Raw genomic sequence first — 16,888 nt, forward strand, 5'->3', positions numbered from 1 at the left:
GGCCGTGTGCTGTGGAGCACAGTGAGGCCCTTTTGACCCTTCCCCAACCAGCCCGGGCCTGTCCGCAGTGTCCGGCCTCAGCACCTCCCCCACTATGTGGGTTCGGCTCCTGCTCCCAGTCAGTCCCTCTGGAGCTGTTTAGAGAAAGTCGAGGCCCTTCAACTGCCCAGGAAGTCTAAACTGAGCCAAGCTGGCTGTCGAGTGACACTCCCAGGGGATCCATGTTGGCAATGGCAGGACCCCGGGGGATAGAGAAGTGAAGAACCACAGCTTTGGAGGCACCAAGAGCTGGCGTCAAATTGCATGTCTGGCACATTTGCTGGCTGCCTTCTCCACGATGGTCACCGTCTCCTCTGACCCTCATGTGTGACCGTGGGGTCGCTGTTGCCCTCCAGCTGGGGTGGTGCTCAGTGGAAGTGATGTGTATCTATGCTGATGCCTAAGCACCGGGGAACTTCCTCCTGGCAGAAGTGGGGAATTTCATGCATGAGTTTTGTTCAGTCAATAACATGGGATAATTCACATAAACGTCCAGATTTCTGGCTTTTCTGGAGAATCAGGTGATCTAGCATCCTGACCTGCATTCATCCATGGCCACAGCTGGCGGGAGCTGAGTACCAGGTAGCAGCTGCCCCGTAGGATAATCCTGTTTGCCACGGCCCCGCACAGCTTACTGGCCGCTCTCCGGCCTGCTTCCCCTCCCCTCTCTGTCACCTGCCCACCTCCTGCCAGCCCACGAGTGGGCAACTTCAGGGCAGTGCCAGCAACAGCGCTGAAAGTCTGAGGATGGAGGCAGGGCATGTCTGTCACAGGCCTGATGGGGCCTGCTGGGCTATAGTGTTAAATGACCTTGCCCTTTTCTTCCAAGACCTGGGAAAGCACCCTGGTGGAGGCAGAACTGTGCTGCCTCTCCCTCCAACTGGCAGCGAGCAGGGAGTAGGAAAGAGCATTGCTTTTTTACCGAAAGCGTCAGTGTTCTAGCCCGGCAGGCTCACAGCAGTCTGACATTGCTGTGTGACCTTAGGCAAGTTTCCGAACCTCTCGGAGCCTTATTTCCTCATCTACAAAGTGATGATAACAGTACGGCTGTGAATGAAATGATACATGATATTGTGAGGGGCCTGATTTAGTGCCTGCCTCAGAGTGGGTGTTTTGTACATACCATTCCTTCTGTGGCAACCTGGGAAAAGCTGATTTATGCTGTAGATTGACTGTCAAGCATTCAGGTATATTTAAAACTTTCAGAAAGCACAGCTAACTTTTCAGCTATGAACTTTGTCCAAAGAATACTGACCAATAAATGATGTATATGTCTTCCAAGTTACATTTTAACTTTACATTTACATTTTAACTGCATTTCAGCTTTGAAACCTTTGATGTGAACAGCTTCGAACAGTTTTGCATCAATTACGCTAATGAAAAACTGCAACAGCAGTTTAACCTGGTAGGTGACTTTTCTCCCGTCCTGAAACTCATTCTTGGCGCTGAGCGCAGGGAATCTGGAAGGAGGCAAACCAGGCTTCTTCCCTCTGCAAGTTGTGATTAGTAAAGGAGCCGCACGCTGGGTCACTACACCACCTTGTGGCCGTGTCTGAAATCACACCTTCCCACCTTCCTATTTTATCTTTCTGGAGCCACCTGCCTGCTCTTCAGTTCCAGTTCCTCATATGTCTTTCTCAGGTACAGACCCCGATGTGCAGCCAGACCAAGGGGTTTGTTAGCTTCCTGAAGGCCCCCCGTCCTTGCAAAACTCTGCATCTTTGCACCTGCTGCTCTGCTGTCACCCACCTGCTGTTCCCGTCCTTTCCCCACCCTTCCATCTTCACCTGGTGAACTCCCCTGCTTGTCTTTTGAATGTCGTCTTCTCCCACACAACCCCGAAGAAAAGACAGAATGACATCCTGGAGAGCACGGCCTTTTGCCCAAACTGAACTGGTTTGAGTCTCAGCTCTCCCGCCTGCTTCCTCTGGGACCTCGGGCTCTCTGATACTCAGTTTCCTCACTTTAAAAATGGTTCAATAGCACCCACCTAATGTTGTTGAGAAGACCTAATGTTGAGTCAGATTCAGTAAGTGTTTCTTTTCTTTCCTTTTCCTTACCCCAGAATTAATCCACGTGTAAGCATTAAATGTTACCCTATTGCAAATTTCTATTTTATTAGCATTCTCAAGGTTTCCTGTGTTTCGCATTTAATGACCACAGCCAAGCTTTATTCCAGGTAGATATGCAGTATAACTAAAGTCTAAATCTGCAGATCTTCCCTCTCCCCAACACAACTTAAAATAATGCATATGCAAGACACCTCCTGGAAATAGCACAGCAGAGGCTGCAACTGTGTTTCCTCCTGTTCTTCTCCACCTCTGTCAATGTGCAGAGCCTCCTGGGAGGGGTAATGCCTTAAAATGTCAGCACTGAAGCCCTAGTGAGGACTGTCTCCTAGCTCCTGTCCCATGAATCTGGCTGCTGCTGGGCCCCCGCACCGGGTGGCCTCAGGGAGCTCAGCAGTGACAGAGGGATCCCACCGCCTTCCCCTCTTGGCCTCCGTACCCTCCCTGCTTACTTTTGTGGTTAAACCACTATCATTGACACAATTTCCTGGCCTAATGTTTGTCTTAACTATGGCTCTTGGTCATCTTCCTCCCCCAGAGTCCTCCAGGCCACCTCCCGAGTGTCCGGCCACAGCAGAACTGAGTTCTGACAGGCCTCTCTGCCCCCACCCCAAACTGAACTACCAGGTCTCATCCTGACCCTCCCTCACTCATCCCTCCCCTTCCTGGGTCCTCACTGCCCCTAGGAAAGGCCACATGGGGGCTTGCACCCACCCACCCTCATCCTACTGTGCTTTCCCATCATCCCCCTTCGCTGCTGTGCTCTCTCTCTGGCTGGTTCTCAACCACCTACTGTGCTTCAGAGCTGCTCTCACTGGATGCTTCTGTGGGAGGCTCTCTCCTCACAGCCCTGAGTCCTGCCACCTGCAGCCAGGAAAAGCTGAGCCAGGCTCTGGGAAGCCCCCTGGTACCCTCACAAGTAGTGAACGAAGCTCTGCTAGTGGCTGGCTCCTCATACTGGCCCACAGCCAGCATTCTCGGCAGGCTGGCTCCATCCTGGAGAGCAGCAGCGTGAGAGCAGGGAGGCCCCGGGACCACCCTGAGTGCCATCGGTGCTGGAGGTGATGGGATGTGGGCATCCACCCAGACTGGGTGGGGGAGTGAAGTCTAAACCTGCAATAGGAATTCAGTGGCACTGGTCATGGATAAGGGGCGTAGCCTGCACCTCTGGGTCCTCGACAGACATGGAAAATCTGTCCTCTATCTCCATCTTCCAAATGCTTACACCCTACTCTTCGGAAGCACACCTCAGTGTTCTGTTTTACTCTGCATTAACTTCTGGATTCTTCCCAGCATGTCTTCAAACTTGAACAAGAAGAATACATGAAGGAAGATATCCCTTGGACTCTGATCGATTTTTATGACAATCAATCAGTTATTGACCTGATTGAAGCAAAAATGGGCATTTTGGAGTTGCTGGATGAAGAATGCTTGGTAACTTAAAAAAAATTTTTCCCCAACTTGTGAGTAGTAACAGATGAGCATATTGTAAAGTGGATTGTAAAGCGCCCTTCGAGGCTGTCCCTAGGTGTGTGCACATGGAAGTAGCAAGTGACCCCGTGCCCATTGTAAATAACTAACAAGAAGTGAGTTCCTGATTCTGTGACTCGCCCATCGGGGGGTGTGGCTGAAAAATCAATGCCATACACTTGGGAGAAAGGGTCCCTAGGGGTCCTCTTCTTAGTTCCCCCTGGGAGGAGCAACTTTGTGGTGAGTCAGCCTCACAATGCCCTTCATGGGGCCACAGGAACAAATAATCCCCAGGACACTAGTCATTTTTTGGTTTAAAGGTGGTGTTTTGATGTTCAAACATAGGTTCTGTTTCTTTTTCACATATTTATTTGTACCAAGAAAAGATTATAATGTTGAGGACTTATTGGCGTTTTCTCCCTAGAATTCTCAGCCCCATGATTCTTCTCACAGATCATCTGTTCTGGTGCCCTGAGCTTTAAAACCTGCAGTGATATAAGATTAAAGGGCCAGCGTCAGTGCCAAGCACTCTGGAATGATGTACTTGGGGCAGGGGACAGAGGATAAAGTGGTCTCTAGAAAATCACAGACAGCCCTAGGCGACCAGTGTCACAAAGCAGTATACAGGAGTCATCCTATATAATAAAAGGGTAATATGCAAATTGTCTCCTCGACCTGGAGTTCGACCAGGGGGCAGGCCCGCCAATCGCCCAGGGCCTCTCCCCCTCCCCAGCTGTCCCAGTCCCTGATCAGCCCTCCCCCCAATTGGGGGCAGGGCCGGCCAGCCAACCTCCTGCATCCCTTCCCCCCAGCTGGCTGGCCTGATCAGGGCAAGCAAGCTGGACCCCACCTGTGCATGAATTCATGCACTGGGCCTCTAGTTTGAACATAATGAGGTATTAGATTCACAGTGCTCCGGCTGAATATACTTGAGATCTTTAAAATCACCAGTATCAAGAACAAGTTTTGCAGCTAGCTTAGTTTGAGGAGGTAAGATCTTAGTGCAAGGAGGTAGTTATTCATTAGGCAGTGAAACAAAAGAAAAACTTCTCCAGGGGGAGGGGAACTACATTTAGGTGCCAGTCTTTTCCCATAAAACTGAGAATAAAGTCTTGGTGCAAATAATGGAATCAGTGCTACTTTTCCCTGAACCTTTTATATTTTTCTTTGGAGAAAAATATAAAAATACTGCCCATTTTACAGAAGTAAAATTCTTCATTCTTAAGTTACTATATGACCATTTCCTTGTAGCTTATAACATTTTGTTCTAAAAGGGCATTGAGATAGCCATTTAAATATCACTCTGAAGATTGTTGAGATCAAGGACAGATTTATGCCTAGAGTTGCTTTTTTATAAAAGCATTTATTTATTCATTTATTTACTTTATCCTCACTCGAGGTTATGATTTTTTAATTGATTTTAGAGAGAGAGAAACATCAATCAGTTGCCTCCTGTCGTGTTCCAACCAAGGATTGAACTGGAAACCTAGGTATGTGACCTGACTAGGAATTGAACCCACCACCTTTTGGTGTACCAGACAACACTCCCACCCACTGAGCCACCCGGCCAGGGCTAGAGTTGCTTTTTAAAAAGGAGCTGTGGATCTAGAGCCCTTCACTCCTAAGGCCCCACATGTCTTGGTTTCTCTTGATATAAGTGCTTTTCCATAGAAAGAAATGAAATCTTAATTATTTGTGACAGCATGGATGGACCTAGAGGGTATTATGCTCAATGAAGTAAGTCAGTCAGAGAAAGACAAATATATGATTTTGCTGATATATGGAATCTAAAGAACAAAACAAACAAATAAAATAGAAATAGACTCAAAGACACAAAGAGAGAACTAGTGGTTGCCAGAGTGGAGGAGGGTTGGAGGACAGGGTGAAAGGGATAAAGGTCTCATTTGATTGGATGTCATCCCATACACCAAAAGGTTGCAGGTTCCATTCCTAGTCAGGGTACACACCTAGATTGTGGGTTCAATCCCTGGTTGAGGTACATTCAGGAGGCAACTGATCGATGTTTCTCTCTTACATCAATGTTTCTGTCTCCCTCCTATCCCTCCCTCCCTCCCTCTTCCCACCCCTTTTCTCTCTCTGTCTCTAAAAATCTATAAAAACTTGTCCTCAGGTGAGGATTTAAAAAATACAAATTAGTACTTACAGGGATATAAAGTGCAGCGTACGGAGTACAGTCAGTAATACTGTAATAACTGTGTATGATGTCTGATGGATACTGGGTTCATCAGGGTGATCACTTAGGAAGTTACATAATGTCCACTCACTGGGTTATACTCCTGAAACTAATAGAATAATTTATATCAACTGTAATTGAAAAATAAAAAAATTATTTTTAAAAAATGAGCACTTTTCCTTGCCTCTACTCAACCTTCCTCTCTATTTTCTTTACTTGATATTTGGTGTGCTTCCTCTTCCAGTTGCCACATGGAACTGATGAAAACTGGCTTCAAAAGCTGTATAATAATTTCATCAACAAGAACTCTTTGTTTGAAAAGCCCAGAATGTCAAATGCATCTTTTATCATCCAGCACTTTGCTGATAAGGTACAGTGATCTGGGAGGGCGCTGTGTGGGGAGCCACAGCTGCTTCCCGTGGGAGAGGCTGGCCAGGGACTTCTCAGGTCGGATCCAACTCATGGGACATGAGTAAACGCAGCAATTCTTTGTTTGTCTTTATCACAGAACGCACGCCTTCCTGTTGTACTGCTTTAAAGATAAACATATTGCCAGTGGACCCCATTTCTGCGTTAGGATTTACTGTGAATTTATCAACCTCTTGTCATTTTATTTTCTCCGTGAAATTGTTATAATCAGGACAGCGTAATTGTTTCTTATAACAAAAGCTATGCCTTTTTTTGAGGTTTTCCTTTGTGACTAAGTTGTAATGTATTTATTATATGGGTGACATAGGTTGGCGAAGATGGTGAGTTTCCTAGGTGATCTTTATTTTCTTGATAAACCTCCTATTTTTAATGAAACAAATGTTACTCTATTAAAAAAGAAAATTATTTTGTAAAAATCACATGGCAGAAAGCTTAGAAAATACAGGGTGGGGTAAAAGTAGGTTTACAGTTGTGAGTACCCAAACAGCTTATTCTCATATTATTATTTATTAGTTATTGTGTTATTTCCCCTACAATCAACTGCAAACCTACTTTTGCCCCTCCCTAACGAAGGGGAAAGACAAATCGCCATAACCACCTGCCGTAAACGTGCCTTCTCTCCTTGTTTTCCTTTCCCAGGGAAGCTCCTCTCCTCAGTGGGTGTCACGCTCGAGGCCTGGCCAGCACTGGGGATGCTGGGAGCGGGCTGTGCTTGCCTGTCCCAGCGGCCGGTGCTGTGGGTCAGCGTGTGCTGGCCGTGCGAGTGACCGGGGGCCTGGGAGGGACAGGAGGCTGGAAAGCAGTAGCAACTCTGTGGGCTAGAGGAGTGCTGTTAAATGTGGTAGCCTTTTAGGGCTTAGGGCTTCTCAGATTTGGTTCCTGAAGAGAGGCAAGTGAGATGGATGATGATATAACCAGTTATACTTACATTTTCGAGGTGTCCTTTATAATTTCCTATTTGGGGCCCCCAAGGGGGAAAGAAAGGAAGGACCGGACTTCATGCAAAGCACCGCTGGGTTTTATCTCAGGAGGCCCTCCTTATAACACACAGTTTCTATACATCTCATGCTCTCACCTGGCACTTCCAAGAAATGCCTCATAAAAGAATTGAGGCAGTAACTCGAGTGGGCTGCGATTGGTGGGAAAAACACACACACTGTAAGGCCAGCTTAGCTCTCAATTCAGGAAGCCGAGGACATAGTCATTTAGAAAGTGAGGCAGCTATGCTTAGATGCAACAAGACGGCACATCTTCCCTCGGTCCCCTGGCCCCCGACAGAGGCATGCAGCTCTCTGTGACCTTCCCCACAGATGGTCTCCCCGATCGAAAAGGCTCTACATTTGTCACAGCTTTGCTCATTTCAACAAGTGCCTCGCACCACCAGCTGGAACAATTTATACAAGATTCCAAGTACTTCATTCACAAGGGAGTGTTTACAGACAGTGATCCCAGTGAGGACCCTTCCTCACCCAGAGAGACAAGCAGAGTCCTTGCTCGGGGGTCGCTGAGCACCCGCTCTGCCTCGAGGCCCCAGCACCGAAAGCCTGTATCCTCATAGTTAATATTTTATTCTCAAACATTTTTTTTAATTTACGAAGGATATATGTCACATATGAAAATATATAACTCAGAAGCAAATTCCTGAAATCTCATTAATCTGAAAGGGCTGCTGGAGAGCTTTTCTAAGCCCGATTCAAGCACTGCACACACTCACCCAGTCTCACCCCGACTATAAGAGCTTTGCTGGCTCTGGGAAGCTCTGTGGTCAGGTGGTCAGGTGCTTTCCTTTCTGCCCCATTAATGCTGATTTAGGAAAACATTTCTGTTTGAACCCAAAGGACACCACTGACATGTTCCCTCTCCCCGGTGGCTTCTAAGGCCAGGTGAGCCCCAGTCCAGGTCTTGTTAGACCTTCGTGTGTATTAACCGCCCACACTGCAGAGAATGGTCAGTGTGGCCAGAGGGAAGGGACAGGTGAGAGAACAGAGATCAGCAGCCAGTGGGAAATCCGGGCAGTGGGCAGCCGGCCTCTTCCGTCTAGACGTGACATGTTCCCAGCTTCATCTATTGGGGTGGCTGTGATCAACAGAAACCGAATCTCTTTGTGGGAAGATGGTCTTTAGAGCCCCTTCGTTGCTCTTTCTTTAAAAAGAAGAGAAACTTCTGGTACTTAGATGCTGTCTGCTGTTGTCTTTTTGGAAATAATGAATTCCTTCCTCTGCATAGGTTGAGTATAAATGCGAAGGTTTCCTTGAAAAGAACAGAGACACCGTCTATGACATGCTGGTTGAAATCCTGAGAGCAAGCAAGGTTTGTCAAGTCCCGAGGGGTAATTAATGTTCTGCATTAGGCAGATGCGTGTCAGGAAAGAGTACAAAGTGTGAGAGTGTGAGTATGTGTGTGTGAGTGTGTGTGTGTGTGTGTCTTGCAATGGCAAACTGTAAGTCAGACATACAAAAAACTATTTTAGAATTGGGACTAAAATATGTGTCTAGCTTCTGAAAGCATACAAACCTCTGCTATATGCAAACTCAGAAATCAAATGTGCAAATAACAGAGAGGAAGGACAGTTGATCTGGCCATTTAAAGAACCACTTCTCACATTTTATTCAATCAGTCACAGATACGATTGATACAGCAACTGCCATGTGCCAAGCACTGGCCTAAGTTCTGGGGACGCAGCAGTGACCAAGGCAGGCGGGGTTCCTGCCCTGTGGAGCTCACATCCTGGAGGGAGCACCAGCGTTAAGCACGTGATCAGCAATGGTGGGCAGTGCTGAGTGTGCAAGGAAAACCCAAGCACAAGGGGGAGAGAACCACACAGGGAGGGACAGTGGCTGTGGCCGGGGAAGCTCCTCAGACCCACAGTTCTGTGTGATCGCTAGTGTCACCAAAAGAGTGCCTTCTGGCTTTTTTTATTTCCTCTTTAAACATGTCTTTATTAAAATTTGAGAGAAAGGATATTTCATAAGCCTTCATCTTTGTGAAAATTTGTTTATCATAATTAATTTCCTTCTTTTAAAAGATCCCAGTCCTTTGTTGATGTTCAGGTATTTTGACCATTTCCCAAATGAACACGGGAAATTCCACTAATGACAATACATGAATCACTGGCCGTGACACCTTCAGTCATTGAAACTGGTTCATGGTAGAGAATCCAGTGTAGAAATGGCCAGCATCTTGTGTAGAAATTAGTTGACTTAATTTGCCAGTTGTTTACTCACCCCCAAGCTTAGCCTGGGGTCCAGTCTGGAAGACGGAGGCAGATCCTGTGGAATCACCAATGCATCTCCCGTAAAGCACTTAGGCTCTCGGAGACTCGGGTTTCAGACCCATTCCATGGGCACACCAGGATGCATCAGGCAGAGATTCTGCCCTGATGGAGATCAATGTCGGATTTAAAATAAAATATAGGAGGTTCGCTCTAAGAGAGAAGATGGACATTTAAAGAAATAACTGATGCCCTGGCTGGTTTGGCTCAGTGGATAGAGCGTCGGCCTGCGGACTCAAGGGTCCCAGGTTCGATTCCGGTCAAGGGCATGTACCTTGGTTGCAGGCACATCCCCAGTAGGGGGTGTGCAGGAGGCAGCTGATCAATGTTTCTCTATCATCGATGTTTCTAACTCTCTATCCCTCTCCCTTCCTCTCTATAAAAAATCAATAAAGTATATTTTTTTTAAAAAGAAAAGAAATAACTGATTAGAAAGTAATGAGTGTCTTAGAAGAGGTACAAATGAAAGATTAAGACAGTTCAGAGAAATATGGAATTCTTTCCTGCTGGGCACCAGCGAAGGCATTGTGAAGGGGCAGGGTGAAAAATATGTTAAAACCTTGAATGACGGGTTGGTTTGGAGCTGTGGGAGTGAGGCTGTGGGGTGGGAGGGAGACTCCAGGCACACAGATAGGCCTTGTAAGTGTTTCCACCTTCCCAACACTACGGACAATCTCTGCTTCCATTCCTGGTCATCCTGAGTGAGGAGATCGCTCAAGGAATTGAGACTTGATGTAAAGACTGTCACTTGACCCTCCACTGGTTTGGATGGGCTTGTTGTGGTCATTTATGTGGCTTGTACCAGCTGAGGGCTGTGGGTGAGCATTTTTGGACACTGAAATCCTCTGCTCCTTCCAGTTTCACCTCTGCGCCAAGTTTTTCCAAGAAAGCCCAGTTCCCCCGTCCCCTTTTGGTTCAGCGATCACGATGAAATCTGCCAAGCAAGTCATCAAGCCCAACAACAAGCAGTTCCGGACCACCGTGGGGAGCAAGGTATCGGGAGGGTTAGGGTGAGGGGCCACGGGCTCAGCCAGGCCCCAGGGAGCCGGGCACTGGGCGGACCCACATTGCAGGCCTAGACATGGCACCACGCTTCATCCAATGGGACGTAAACTCAAATGCAAAGAAAAGCAGTAGTTCCTCGTGGTCGCACCTCAACCTCCGAGGCCACACACGCCTGGGCAAACCGCACATTTGCACAGTAGTGTGACTTACCACACTTCCTGCTGGGTGGGAATGTGGGACAGAGCCGTGTTCCATCCAGGGCAGTAGGACACGCTGATAACCACAGTCACAGGTTGCAACCTTTCAGAATAGATGTTTAGCATGAAGTTAACTTTTCCTCCTAACTTACCAAGGTGGGGCCTTTTTTTGCCTCAATGTAAGCCAGTGGTTCTCAACCTTCCTAATGCCTCGACCCTTTAATACAGTTCCTCATGTTGTGGTGACCCCCAATTTCATTGTTACAAATTGAACATAATTAAAGCATAGTGATTAGCCCTAGCCTGTTTGGCTCAGTGTATAGAGCATCAGCCTGGGAACTGAAAGGTCCCAGGTTTAATTCCTGTCTTAAGGGCATGTACATAGGTTGAAGGCTTTTCCCTGTTTGGGGCCCAGGTCAGGGCTCATGCATGAGTCAACCAATCAAAGTGTTCCTTTCACTTTGATGTTTCTCTCTGTCTTTCCCTCTTCTCTTCCACATTCTCCACAGTTGAGAACCGCTGATGTAAGCATTCCCTTTCAGCACATTTGTTGTCTGACTGTCTCCTAGTTCCGCAGCTCTCTGTCCTTGCTCATGGAGACCCTCAACGCGACCACGCCCCACTACGTTCGCTGCATCAAGCCAAACGATGAGAAATTGCCCTTTGAGTAAGTGCTCTCATGCGGCAGAGTGTTTCCATCATAATATCTGGGGAGTGTGCCTACAATTGTCTTGAACTTTACTGTTTCTGATTCGAAACGATCCTGCCCTGTACACATAATGTTAGTACAACCCCTGTGGCCGAGGCCCCTTATCTCCAGCATGAAGCTAAGTGGCGAGAGGTGAAAGAACAGTCTGTACTTGAAGTTTATGCAACTGAGAAAGCCCGAGTATGTTCCCTGGTTCTGAAAGACTTTGTTTGTGTTTAAAGGAGAAAGGCTGAAGGAGGGAGGTCACAGTTTCACCTTCTGACGTGGCAGGAGACATGAGACTTTCCTCTGGGGCCCCGGAAAAGGGCTCCAGATCTGTGAGTGGAAGGTCTTGAGTCCCTCTTAGCTGATGGAGCTGAGGGCTGGCCGAGGGGACGTGCTGTCCCGGAGGTGGTGGATGTGGTCACAGGGTCAGACCCAAGGCAGAGGGCTGCCTGCTGGGTGTCTGTACAGGGAACTCAAGCATCAAATGAGCACTTGGACGAGGTCAGCTTGAACATTTCTTCCCCTCTGTTGTCATTCGAAGCTCAGCTCAGCCCAGTGGTGTTTCCCCATAAGGCCCTCTCCCTGTCGCCTGCAGCAGAACCAGCCGCTCCTTCTCTGTGTCCTCAGCCTCCTGAAATGTGTCACAGAGGTGCCATTTTCACCTGACATCAACAAATCTTCATTAGCCGTCTGCTGTGTGTGGCCTGTGGGTTACAGAGACCTGCTCCCTGGGGCTCCCGGTCAGGGCAGCCCTGCTGCACTGCTCATGGGCACGATCGTCCATGATGATGGCTTAACACCTTGTAAAACTCTCTTTTTTAAGGTTTGATTCCAAGAGAATTGTCCAGCAGCTGCGAGCCTGCGGCGTCCTGGAAACTATTCGCATCAGTGCGCAGAGCTACCCATCCCGGTATGCGGTCTGTCCTTGTTTCGGGAGAAAGTGCCCAATTGGTCACATACTTTCATAAGATGCTCCCAAGTTTTGTCCCACTGTGCTAGGCCAGAGCAGGGTGATAGGCAGGCAGCGCAGGCAGGGGCCAGGGGAGGGAGGAAGGGAAGGGAGGTTGCCATCACCACCACCCCATCCCCTACCTCAGCTGCTGCCCAGGGTCACTCGTGGCCTCCCAGCGCCTGGGAAAGGGAGCAGGGATGGGGGAGAGGACATTGTTGGAGCTGAGCATTAATAAAATCAGTCCAGGTGTAGACAGGTGTGCTTCGCATGAGATTCAGGTGGTATCCCAGCAGGAAGGCAGGTCAGAGGTCAGGGTCATCACCCCAGAGCAGACTGCACCCCGCCAGCAGTGACAGATGACATGCTCCCTGTCTGGTACGCCTTCTTATATCCACTTTGACTTTCCAGGTGGACGTACATCGAGTTCTACAGTCGCTATGGTATCCTCATGACCAAGCAAGAGCTTTCGTTCGGTGATAAGAAGGAGGTCTGCAAGGTGGTTTTACACAGGCTCATCCAGGTCAGGCTCGCTCACCTCGAGTCGCGGGCTCATACCAGGAAGCGCGTCTCCCAAGCGCGTTTCCTCATCCCTGCCTCAGTCTCTGGACTGTAATTGTCGTGGTGGCTAAGAGGAAAGAAGATGGGCCCTATGCCTGTCTGTATGTGCTAAATAGGTCAGAGCAGCAGGCTCATGGGCATCACCTCCTGGCAGCAGGCGTCTCCTTTAGGGACCCAGATTTCAACCCTGGCTTCCCCCAGTGTCCTGTCCGGCTTTGTTCTCCCACATCCTGGGGATCTTCCATGGGCCTGGTTCATGTTACACAGTCCACCAGACGTCACCGAGCCAGGGTTCCAGACGTGGCCCTCAGCGTGGGTTTAGGTTATTGCCGAAGCAGTGAGTTATGTTGGAAAAGAGATAGGGAAGGAGTTATGACGGTCAGGAAGGGGGTCAAAGAGGAGCCAAAATGAAGACAGAAACCAAGCCTTTCCTGGTGCCTGTGCCCCTTTGTGGACAAACAAGTCAAAGTATAAATTTCTAGATCATGACCAGAGTTTGTCTGCTTTATGTCAAAGAACAAAAATGTAAACATATCAATGTTTTGGGCATCTTTGAATCTCTAAACGTCTTTCCCAAATATCTGAAAAGATTTTGTTTTTGATTATATTATTTTTCTCTTCCAGGATTCCAATCAGTACCAGTTTGGTAAAACCAAAATTTTCTTCAGAGCAGGCCAAGTGGCTTATTTAGAGAAGCTCCGGTTGGATAAACTGAGGCAGGGTTGTGTTGTGATACAAAAGCACATCCGAGGCTGGCTCCAGAGGAAAAAATTCCTCCGCCAGAGACAAGCCGCCCTGACCATCCAGCAGTACTTCCGGGGGCAGCACACTGTCAGGTAGGTGGGAGCCAAGGGGACGTGTGCAGTTGTGCAGCTTTCTTTGCTGGTCACGTCCAGGAGGGGGGAGGGGCCTGTCAAGGACAAAGGACCTTTCTCCTGGGACCAGGGTGCATGTCCCTGAGGTGGCCATAAGCCTCCCGATGAGAAGGGTTTGTCCCTCAGGGCAGGTAGTGCTGACTCAGCCCCCTGTCCCCATGTGGGATAGGTGACAACCGGGACCCAGAAGAGAGGAAGCCCCAGTCAGGGTGTCTTGGAAGAGGTCAGAATTCCTCATGAGATAGGTGGAGGGACTGGGACCCTCGTCTGTGAGAACTGAAAATGCCTAGGAAGACTCGGGTCTCAGTGAAGCCCCTGAGTAAAGACGCCAAAAATAGCCACTGACCAGCCTACCGGCAGAGGACAGGAGACAGAGCACACCTGAGGGGATTGACGGGGAGGCCCTGCCAGCAAATGCAGAGCCCTCGGGCAAGGCTACGTGGTAGCCCAAGGGAATGGCTGAGCGCAGGGCAGTCCCACCAGCCATGCCCGTCCCACCCTCCTCAGGTGCTCCCAAGAGGCCATGTTGGGCTGGCCAGTGGACAGGCCTTCTTCCCAGTCTGCACTGTGTGCTTCCATGTGTGTAGCCCGGCTCGCTCCCTGGCTCGCTCCCTGGCATGCTCCTAGGATAGGTGCGAAGGCAGGTGTGTCACTGAGCCTGACCTCTTCCTGTGCTTCTCCATGTGGTTGGTGCACCACCACCTTCATCTCAGCCCACCCCAAACTGGTCTTGCCATCACAGCCCCATGCCCCAGGCAACCAGCTTACATGCATATGCAGCCAGGCTCGCCCTCCCGGGCTTCTGAGTTCAGTTAACAGCAGCCGCCAGGGCAGGAAACCCTGGACTTATCGCCTTCCCCAAGTGTGTGCTCCCTTTCCTGTCGGGAATCACAAAGGCCTGACTATTCCATGCACCCTTCACTTGCCTCTGTGTCTGTCCCGCTCATCCCATTCCTGGGCACCTGCCCTGGGTGAGGCCTCCGTCATTGCTTCCTTACACCCTTTGAGCACATTCCTTCACCTGCCGCCTTTCTCTCCATCTTCCTAAAGCAGGGCCTGATCCAGCCACTGCCCTGCTCCTGCCCTGGATGCCTCCAGCAGCCTCTGTTTCCTACCAAAGAGCATTCAATCTTTTTAATGTTTTTAAAATATGTTTTTATTGATTTCAGAGAGGAAGGGAGAGATAGAAACATCAATGATGAGAGAGAATCATTGATTGGCAGCCTCCTGCATGCCCCACTCTGGGGATCGAGCCCACAACCCAAGCATGTGCCCTGACTGAGGATCGAACTGTGACCTCCTGGTTCATAGGTCGATGCTCAACCACTGAACCACACTGACCGGCAAGCATTCAATCTTTGCTATGGCCTGGATGCATTCATAAGAATAGAAGCTCTGTGAGGACAAGGACCATATTTGTCTGGTTCCCATTATATTCATACTAGGACCTAGCACAGTGGCTGTCACATAGTAGGTGTCTAATACATATATATTTCAACTAGAGGCCCAGTGCACGAATTCAGGTGGGGTCCTTTGGCCTGGCTGGTGATCAGGACTGATCGGGGCTGATCAGGGCCAGGCAGCCGGGGGGAGGGACCAAGGGAGGTTGGCCGGCTGCAGGAGTTGGCTGTGGGACATCACTGGCATACCTCATTTTCTTGCTCCTGTGTTGAGAATCTGCCCCCTGGTGGTCAGTGTGTCGTCAGAGTGACCGGTCGACTGGTCCTAAAGGTCACTTAAGCTTATATATATATAGATATATATTTTAATAACAAGTGGTTCCCATCTGTTTTTCTAACCTCATTGACTACTAATTTTCTCCATGTATCTCATATTCAAGCGATTTTAGACCGAGTCTCTTTCTGAACATTCCAGCACTGCTAGGCCTCCAGTATGAAATGCTTTTCCAACCTTTGCTGTCTACAGAAATCCTTTTCCATCAAGGGCTGGCTCACAGGTCAGCCCTTCCCAAGCATTTCTGTAAGATCTCACTGACGGATCTTTTAGCAGTCATCCTATTTCTCTCATATCCCACTTGGCCACTTATAAGTCTGTCTGCTCCACAAGATGGTAAATCCTGAAGGTAGGAGCTTTGTCGTCTTCTCCAGTCCTTTGGATAGAAGACGACAAATGTGTTCAGTGAGAGCTGTTGGGGCCCTGCCGTTTCTCTCACAGTTGTTCACCTCTGCCGTGTAGCATGACATCAGGCACGGGGAATATTGTAAAGCATAGGCATGGTGTGTTCCTGTAGAACCTGACCATCTCAGGTGGAAGCTGCAGGCTTGGCCCGAGGCCCTGGTTTGCCACCCTCTCCCTGATCTAGAGCTTTCAGCCCGATGGCCCACAGAATGAGTGAACAGGTGAAGGAGCAAGTGCAGTGCACAGGTTTGTTGCCACCGTCCCTGTGGGCGTGAGGGAGGCGGATTATCAGCCTGGATGTGAGGAGTGTGAAGTTCCTCGTGCCTGGAGCCAGCATATTCAGATCAGGGTGAAAGGGGAGACGGTAATGACTGATCTCAATCTGGCATTACAATAAACCACTCACAGAGCATAATGTGTAGATTTGCAAAACATGGGACTATTCCTTAGTCGGGAAGAGCACACGCTGTAGAAGCCAGTGCGCTGTGGGTAACAGGTTGACTTCCCATTCTTCTCAACCAAGGAAAGCTGTGACCGCAGCGGCCTTGAAAGAGGCCTGGGCAGCCATCATCATCCAGAAACACTGCCGTGGGTACCTTGTCCGCAGTCTGTACCAGCTGATCCGCGTGGCCACCATCACCATCCAGGCCTACACCCGAGGATGCCTGGCCCGGAGGAGGTATCGCAAGGTGCGGCCAGGACCACAGGCTTCCCCAGGCTCGTTTTATTTTTCATCAGCAGCACTGGCATACCTCATTTTCTCGCTCTTCACAGATATTGTGGGGGTTTAATATTTACATTGAAGGTCTGTGGCAACTCTGTGTTGAGCAAGTCGATCAAGCACCATTTTTCCAACAGTCTTGGGTAGTGGGTAGCATTGTTTAGCAATAAAGTATTTTTATTGTTTTATGCTTTTTAAACATAATACTACTGCCCACGTAATAAACCATGCTATAGTGTAAATATAACTTTTACATACCCTGGGAAACCCAACAA

The 16,888-nt window shown here is 48.9% G+C and overlaps 1 protein-coding gene across 1 annotated transcript in view; it reads left to right on the top strand.

Annotated features, from left to right (window-relative positions):
* MYO5C (myosin VC) overlaps positions 1–16,888 on the top strand; it is a 77,505-nt gene that overhangs the window by 22,365 nt on the left and 38,252 nt on the right. The window contains exons 11-20 of the mRNA XM_015558906.1: positions 1,363–1,444; positions 3,402–3,542; positions 6,017–6,142; positions 8,428–8,511; positions 10,331–10,465; positions 11,244–11,341; positions 12,192–12,278; positions 12,729–12,840; positions 13,503–13,714; positions 16,416–16,581. Of these exons, the coding sequence (XP_015414392.1) occupies positions 1,363–1,444; positions 3,402–3,542; positions 6,017–6,142; positions 8,428–8,511; positions 10,331–10,465; positions 11,244–11,341; positions 12,192–12,278; positions 12,729–12,840; positions 13,503–13,714; positions 16,416–16,581 (1,243 nt within the window). The remainder of the gene's footprint in view (positions 1–1,362; positions 1,445–3,401; positions 3,543–6,016; positions 6,143–8,427; positions 8,512–10,330; positions 10,466–11,243; positions 11,342–12,191; positions 12,279–12,728; positions 12,841–13,502; positions 13,715–16,415; positions 16,582–16,888) is intronic.

The sequence above is a fragment of the Myotis davidii genome, unplaced genomic scaffold (assembly GCF_000327345.1).
Source record: "Myotis davidii unplaced genomic scaffold, ASM32734v1 scaffold132, whole genome shotgun sequence".
In the NCBI taxonomy this organism is placed as follows: Eukaryota; Metazoa; Chordata; class Mammalia; order Chiroptera; family Vespertilionidae; genus Myotis; species Myotis davidii.